The sequence below is a fragment of the Triticum aestivum genome, chromosome 3D (assembly GCF_018294505.1).
Source record: "Triticum aestivum cultivar Chinese Spring chromosome 3D, IWGSC CS RefSeq v2.1, whole genome shotgun sequence".
Lineage (NCBI taxonomy): Eukaryota > Viridiplantae > Streptophyta > Magnoliopsida > Poales > Poaceae > Triticum > Triticum aestivum.
The window spans coordinates 541,756,239-541,764,932 of record NC_057802.1 but is presented as its reverse complement, the minus strand read 5'-3'; the positions used below and the strand labels follow the sequence as shown (position 1 = coordinate 541,764,932).

Sequence of the window (8,694 nt, the reverse complement as noted above, 5' to 3'; positions counted from 1 at the left end):
AGGTTCTGCCGGTTCTTCTCTGTTGGAGGTTTCTCTCCTCTTCCTGACATGCATCTTTGCTGTTTTGATGCTATTCGTTGTCTTGTATCCAACAAGCTTGAGTTTGCTCAATTCAGAGCTCATTTGCAGAAGTTATGGCAGTTCTGGTTTTCCTTGGAGCGTACTTGTTTTCGTGGAAGTGGCATAAGGTTGGCGCCAGCGGTAGTACCGCTGGACCGGAGCGGTAGTACCGCTGGACCGGAGCGGTAGTACCGCCTATCGCCACAAGCGGTAGTACCGCTGTCCCACAGCGGTAGTACCGCCCATGGCCATAAGCGGTAGTACGGCTCCAGTTCCGCGCTGGTACCGCCTCGACTCGAGATGTGGTTTTCTCGTGTCGGGTTCAACGGCAGTAGTAGCAGCAGTAGGAGCGGTAGTACCGCTCGTGTGTGGTAGTACCGCGGCTACCACCGCCCCTAGTACCGCTGGGCCAAGCGGCAGTACCGCTGCGGCCAACGGTGGTACCGCTGGCTCCAGCGGTAGTGCCGCTCATTCGGCTCTGCCTCGCCCTCTGTTTTGCTCCGTTCTGTGTTCTACCGCCCGGGCGGTAGTACCGCTCCCTTGAGCGGTAGTACCGCTCCTGCGCGGACTGAGCACATAACAGTTGGATTCGGGAGCTCCTATAAAAGGGGGTCTTCTTCCCCATTCAACCTTATCTTTTAAGCTCATGTTCTTCCCCCATTGTTGACCTTCTTCGACCTTGTTAACTCTCAATCCCTCCAATGGTTCTTGCTAGTTCTTGAGGGAAAAAAGAGAGGAGATCTAGATCCACGTTTCCACCAATCACTTTCTCATCTAAGTGAGGGGAACCCCTTGGATCTAGATCTTGGAGTTCTTCGTGTTCTTCTTTCGTTCTTCCTCTCATTTTCCTCCCTAGTATTAGTTGCTTTGGTGGGATTTGGGACAGAAGGACTTGGGCACTCCATGTGCCCTTGCCATTGCATTTGGTTTATCGGTTTGAGTTCTCCACGTGATACGTGGAAGTTACAAGTTGAGAAGCTTATTACCGGTGACCGCCCCCAAGGGTTGCCATTTGTACGGGTTCGGTGACCGCCCTCAAGGGTCCCTTAGTGGAATCACGGCATCTTGCATTGTGCGAGGGCGTGAGGAGATTACGGTGGCCCTAGTGGTTTCTTGGGGAGCATTGTGCCTCCACACCGCTCCAAACGGAGCTTAGCATCCGCGGGTGTGAACTTCGGGATACATCGTCGTCTCCGAGTGCCTCGGTTATCTCTTACCCAAGCCCTTTACTTATGCACTTTACTTTGTGATAGCCATATTGTTCTTTGTCATATATCTTGCTATCACATAGTTGCTTATCTTGCTTAGCATAAGTTGTTGGTGCACTTAGGTGAGCCTAGTTGTTGTAGGTTTTGTGCTTGACAAATTAACCGTTAGGTTTATTCCGCATTTGTTCAAGCCTCTACCGTAATTATTTTAAAACGCCTATTCACCCCTCCCCCTCTAGGCGACATCCACGATCTTTCACTCGGTGGCCGCCTCCTGCAGTGGCGGCAGGGACCGCCGCCTCCTGGCGTGGCGACAGGTGCCACGTGTCGCCTGCCGCACCTGCCGCCACTAGTGAGGGGGTTCTTTTTTGACAATTTTATTCGCAGGTAGTCCTTTTTGGCAATAGGTTCGACGGGGGGCCTTTTGGACAAAAAATCTAACATTTCTTGTACTATCAGTAGACTGTAGTACCCAAAGTCCGGCATTAACATTTCTCGAAAAGATGCACCGCAAAGATTTGCCATGTGGGGCCGGCCAGCTCTCGCAGCTTCCCCACCTCCCCGTCGCCGCAGCCCGCACGTCGGCTGACGCTTCCCGTTTCGTCCGCCATCATTTTTCCGTTCCTCGGGAACGGCGCGATGACGTGCCCCGCAACAGTTCTTCTGCGCCGGAAAGCCCCGCAGCCACACAGAAACGCTTCCCCCCGCCGCCGCGTGGGCCGACCTGTCAGGGAACGGATAACGCCCAATCAACTAGACGATGCGGCCATGACTCGGCCGAGGACGCGTGCAGCTTTTCTTTTCTCTTCTTTACCCTATCCGGAACGCCCATCATCGCCTCGACCCAACGGAATGCCCAAAACGGCATTCGTTCTCGTCCCACTGGCTGACGCTGGGCCGGGGCGCTTCCGGGTCCCACATGTCCGCGTCTAAACAGGCCACGGGGGCCGCAGTTTGTTGGTTCGTTAGGTGCCGTGCGTGGACTGTGATGCTGACCGGGCCCCAACTGGGGATCGAAGGAGCGGGGCCCGCGCGAGCCACTGGGCCGTGGGGCATATATATGCCCTTTTCCCGCCGGCGAATCCCATTCCTTCTCCTCTCGTCTCCAGCTCCTCCTCCTTCCTCGCGCGCGCTCCTCTGCTCTGTTCTCCTCTCCTTGTGCGCTAGTGTTCACCAAGATCAGGCAAACGGCCACGCGCGAGCTCGCCATGGAGCGTACCGGCGGCAAGGGCGACGACGACTCGCGGCTGATGCGCGACCTCTGCACGCTGCTCGTCACCATCATCGCCCCCGTCGCGGCGGCGTCCTCGACGAACTCGCCCCGGAGGCCCGTGGCGCGGCGCCCGCGGGGCGGCATGTCGCCGGCGGGCGCGGCGTCGATGCTTCTGGGCGCGTCGATGGCGCTGATGCTGTGCGGGTCCGTGACGTTCGCCATCGGCTTCCTCCTCATGCCGTGGGTCGCCGGCGTCGCGCTGCTCTTCGGCTTCGCCGGCGTCATCTCCACCCTCTCCTCCGGCCTCCTCCCCTCGTCCTCCTCCAAGGAGCAACGGCTGCGGACGCCGACGCAAGGGCGTGTCCGTGCCTCTGCCCCGATGAGCTCTGTCCCGGATAAGCTCGTGGCGTGGCGTTGAGCTGTTCTTGAAATTTAGTTAATTAATTAAATTAGGGCGGGATTAGGATGGGTAATTCCTGTGTAAAAAAGCTTCCCTTTTGCTGTTGTTGTACGTTTCCAGTCGCAAGAGATGCCGATGATTTACTACCGGCAGAAGCAACATTTGTTATATGTGTTGATTGTTTCGTGTCGAGAATTCTGTGCACGGATGGCAAACGTGCTTCGCTACTCTGCTTCGTCAGACCAGAAAACTGAGACGTCTCTCCGGTGCACGTATATATCTCTCAATCTCTGTCCGCGTCGATCTCGTAATTTCTGCAGTGTGTACTACTTTGCCACGGCAACTTTTGTGTTTTGTCGTGGTGAGACGTGAGAGAGGTGTGCAAGTACAAGCATGGCTTGGGATGCACTGGTCGTCGGGGCTAACTGAAGCCTGAAGGCGATGTGAATGTTGGGTGTGCGCTTTACCTGATCGGGTTGGGCGATTACGTGTTAAAGTGCTTGGAAGCAACGAGCAGCTCAACTCTTGTGGTTGTTGTCAGATGATTATGGGGGGATTTCATTTTCACGCCCGAGCTCTCTTCGTTGCTGTAGCACTAATCAGTGTCTACGTTCGGGACCTGTTTCAGCTGCCATTCCCTGCTCCTGAACTGTCATGTTCATCATCGAAGTTTCAGCACGCCTGACTCACGGGACCCGCAGGGCAGCGACTCCCAGAGCAACCACGCTGCCCAATGGCCCGCACGGCCCAGACGGCCCACGCGGGCCGAAGTGGGCCAACTGAAGCCACGCCACGCCACGGCACTACTTCAGGCGACCCACATGGAAGGAGGAGCATCCAGTGGTCAGATGGCAAAGGCGGCATCGGCTACCCCTACAAAATTCCGCACTCGCATCAACCCTAGTTCTTTCATTCATGTAATTCTCTTGTACTCGAATCAAACCAGAGATTGAGACCGTTGCTGTAATAGAGATTCCCGGTTCGTGCCTAACACCAGGTATCAGAGACCAGTCCACCTCCCTTCCATCACAACACTCTGGCCCAAATCATCGAGACACGACGTGTGCGGTAGGCGCGACCACAACTAGCCGCCATGGACCCATCGATCGAAGCCTTCTTCGAGCGCCTCGACACCATCATGAAGGCCCAGTCCAAGGCAATCACGGAGATCCAAGAATCTACGGCCAAAATCGACGAGCTCGTCGCGTGGCAATCCGATCTGGGTGGTGTGGTGGCGGCGCTCCAACTAGTGCAACCGCCACCTACCAAAGAAAGCGAGGAGAATCGGGCGCCTGTATCAAGCCACGCGCCTCCAGCGACGACCGGCACCCACCTCCGGGCTGGGCTTGGCGCAGTCGACGCTCCTCAAGGACCAGTGAACCACGACGCCTTCAACCTTCCACGTGGGCCATGGGTGGTGTTGTTCCATACGCTGATGTCCTCCCGGCAACGGGTCAATACAATTCCCTGGCAGCTTCTCATTCTTCCTTGTCTCCATTCGCACACACGAGCCAGCTCCTCTCTGGCCCGGGTCAAACCCATCCATCCATCTCGTTCCCACAATTTACGGGCGACAATCCTAATCTGTGGAAGACCCCGCGCGAGCAGTATTTTCACATGTTTGGGATTTTGCCATCATTTTGGGTTCTGATGGCTACTCTGAATTTTTCGGGTTCAACCTCTGTTTGGTTACAGTGAATTCAAAAACACATCATTGATTTTGATTGAGATACATTCATATCTATGAAATAAGAATTAAGATAAATCTAACCATATCATGAAACATATGGATCTAAATCAGCCCCTTATGAAATAGTGCATAAACTAGGGTTTAAGTTTCTGTCACTCTCGCAACCCATCATCTACTTACTACTCTCCAATGCCTTCCTCTAGGCCCAAGCATGATGAGGTGCCATCTAGTCAACTTTCAAACAACACCACTAGAAGAAGAGCAACATACACATCATCGAAATATTGAACGAACACCAACTTCACATGATTATTTCTAACAAGACTTCTCCCATGTCCTCAAGAACAAAAAAACTACTCACAAATCATATTCATGTTCATGATCATAGGATGATAATACGTGGACATATGATCTTCCATCAAATAAATCAACTAGCACCAACTACAAGATGTAATCAACATTAGCTACTAGCAAACCACAGGTACCAATCTGAGGTTTTGGGACAAAGATTGAATCCAAGAGATGAACTAGGGTTTGAGATGAGATTGTGCTGGTGAATATGTTGATGCAGATGAGTCCTCCCACGATGAGAGGAGCATTGGTGATGACGAAGGCTTCGATTTCCCCCTCTCGGAAGGAAGTATCCCCAGCAGAATCACTTCGCCGGAGAGAAAAAGTGCTCCTGCCCAGGTTCCTCCTCGAGAAGGCGGCTCTTTGTCCCTAAAGTCTTCTTTTTTTTCTAGGGAAAATGGTTTCATATAGGAGAAAGAGGGCCACCGAGGCCTGCTGGTGGGCCCACAAGCTCACATGGCTCGCCCCAAGGGGGCGTGCCACCTGAGTTTGTGGCTCACTGGTGGGGCCCCTCCCGGTGATTCTTCTGCTAGTATTTTTTATTAATTCCAAAATAAATCTCCATAAATTTTCAAGTCATTTGGAGCTCTAGAGAATAGCTATCTCTACTGTAGCTCTTTTCAGGTCCAGAATTCCAGCTGCCGGCAATTTCCCTCTTCATATAAATCTTGCATAATAAGAGAGAAAAGGCATTAGAATTGCATAATAAATTGAACTATTGACCTAAAACATTATAAATAATAGTAGGAAAACATGATGCAAAATGGAGGTATCACATGACATAAAGCTTTAGGGTTCTCGTTACTCCCTATTGCAATGATCCAGGAAGGAGGGAGATAAGCACCATCACCATCGACCTCCACATCCCACCATCCACACCAATAGTAATTCCCTCAAGTCCACAAGGGGCCAATATTGAGTGAGCTCTCTTCACTACACCATCAGGAAATCAACGCAACACATATAAAAAATATGATTGGATTGCTTATAAACATTAAGTGCTAATCATGCATGGGTTCAGACAAATCCTCAAGAACTAGTACAACTACTCAAACATATGAAGTATAAACATAGAGGGAAGAGGCGTGATACAAGCCGACACGGAGGCGGTGCCAACAATGGAGATGGTACTGGCCCGAAGCACGGTGCGACACGGTGCCAGAGCCTCTTCTTCCTTCCCATGTCTTAGACCTTCTTCCTCTCTAGAGTTGGTCTTGGAGCAGCAATGGAAATTGAGATTGATCTTGGATGAATAGATGATGCCATTGGCGACTATAGGGTTGAAGGTGTATATATAAGGGCTCTCCCAAAGCCTCCTCCGGACATGTAGCTTTTCTCCTTTGATCCAAGGGCACTAGATGAGCTAAATCCACTCCAAAAACATCCCTTATTGGCCAAAGAAGTCATGGGAACAAACAGGGACAAAATCCACAAAGAATCTGGTCCGGAAAGGCAACTTTCGGAGGTGTCGTACCATGCGCCATCATTTGCTTTGACCTCCTTCAGTATATTGGTCGCCATTTATTCATACGAACTCGGATTTTGACATTCTTGGGTTCATTGGAATCATTTGAACGACGCCGATGCACCTGTAGTATTACATCTTGATGTTGAGCACTTCGGAAAAATGCCATTTTTTACACTCTGAAATGCCGAAATCTGGTGCGCGGCAATCCTTCTTATTGAACCCATCATTTGCTTTTTTATCTTGCTTCATCCCATGTTGCTCCAAAACACATGTAGACACAACAGAAAATTAAAGGAAAGTAGTAAAACTAAATAAAAACACAAACTATGCAATGCTCACAATGAAAAGAGTAAAAACCGTACATCATGCATATGGACATGTACTTGGTTCAATGGGACATGATATATGGAGATACACTACTGCAGGAAGGTCCTAACACGACACATGTATAAGAGACCATTCGACCAAACCGTGTGTGATGCATGAATTGCAACCGGCATCGAAAACCATCACCAACAAAACAAACCGTGTGTAATGGCGACTCCATCAAGCATGATTCATATTAGAGTTGCGTGTGTGAATCTTGGCATACAGTTGATCCATACGAACTGTTTGCGATGAGCCTCCACAATAGAAATTGTCATCCATATCAAGGTGTGTGCGATAGACGGCGTACATGTGTTGGGAAACATAGTAGAAAACAAAAAAATAGCATTCCTACGATCACCCAAGATCAATATGAAGATGCATAACGGGTTGGGATCACGATCGTTATCGTCACCGAGTTGTAGCGGAAGAAGAATGTGTCGGTGTAGATCATACTTGGAGTCCCTTGAACCATCGATGAACGATCCCTCATATTGCTCACGAACTGTCCCTTGAACTAAAGACCGAAAGCATTGCCTCTCTACTTGGTTGTAAGCATGCAACCTTCACGATCCGGCAGCGCTTCGCCGTCCAGAACTAATCGTCGCTAGAGAATTAGAGGGAGGAGATTAGAACCACACATGTCTTCCACTTATGAGGACAAGAGGATTAGCCTAGCTCTGATTAGTCAACTAGGACCAACTAGAACTAGAACTAGAGGAACTAGAGGAGGCTCCAGAACTTGTATATATAGGACGACAGTTTGGGACACCTAGGTGCCCAGGCACCTTGCCTATCCTTCGTTGGATCGTGTTCAGCGACTGATTTGGCAACAAATGTAAATGCCTTAATTACTAGTTAATTTGGCAGGCTTTAATTCTTTAACCATCCCATGCATGCATGTCACCTCATAGAAAAGGAAGGAGATTAAAATACCATACTGAATAAAAATTAGCACTTATTGTTTCGTAGAATAAGTCACTAGGTATGTAAATACTTGTGTATTTTACGTAATTTCAGTAGTAGGCATAGACATACACACCACATAATTGGGTATATACATACTCGTACATATACTTTTTTGCATGGTAACCACATACATACATAATTTCGTTACTTGGTATATGCATACCCACGTATGTAAATAAATTTTTTAGTAGGTATATGCATACCCACGTATGTATATAATTTTGTTAGTAGGTATATGCATACCCGCGTATGTATATAATTTCGTTACTAGCTAGAACATAGAATAATTTATTATATACATACCCGCGTATTAGATACTCATATTGAATTGTTAGGAAACAAAAAAAGAACATAGTAGTTCAGAAAATAATTTATTGGGTATATAATACCCACTTATGTGCATAATTTCGTTAGTAAGTATTTGATACCCGTATTAGATAGTTAGGAGACAAAAATACGTGTTTTAGATACCCATAGTAGGTCAGAAAAAATAAACAATAATACGATTTATTGTATGGCAAGTCTTGCATGCCTAATATTTAAAAATGGAAACAAAATGTAAGAATGGAAAGCCTTGCATGAAGAATAGTTAGGAAAGAAATCAAACAATCATTGTGCAGCGATACCTACCTAAAACAAGCAAGGTGCCCGAGCACCTAGGTGTCCCAGATAATTTACCTATATATGGTTGGAGGAGGAGGAGGAGGGGGCAGCCACCAAGGAGGGAAAGTCCCTGACTGGGGCGCCGGCCAAGGGGGAGTATGACTCCTCCCCTAGTCCAATTCGCCCCTCATATGTCGGGGGGGGGGGGTTGCACTTCCTTATGGGCCTTCATGGCCCATAATTCCTTCACCACTTGGCCTTTTAGGCCCGTTGATATTTAAATTAAATATAAAATGTTTTAAATACTTCTAGACCATTATTTTTTTTAACATCTCCGAAAACATTTTCCACACATATATATATATA

The 8,694-nt window shown here is 48.8% G+C and overlaps 1 protein-coding gene across 1 annotated transcript; it reads left to right on the top strand.

Annotated features, from left to right (window-relative positions):
• Positions 1-2,360: 2,360 nt before the first annotated feature.
• Positions 2,361-3,060, top strand: LOC123075274 (uncharacterized). Its single transcript, XM_044497924.1, has one exon. The coding sequence runs from the start codon at positions 2,477-2,479 to the stop codon at positions 2,897-2,899; it is 423 nt and encodes a 140-aa protein (XP_044353859.1). The 5' UTR covers positions 2,361-2,476; the 3' UTR covers positions 2,900-3,060.
• The last annotated feature ends 5,634 nt before the right edge of the window (positions 3,061-8,694 follow it).

Excerpts from the sequence above, each read along its gene's own strand:
- LOC123075274 (XM_044497924.1), top strand. The coding sequence starts at position 2,477 with ATGGAGCGTACCGGCGGCAAGGGCGACGACGACTCGCGGCTGATGCGC.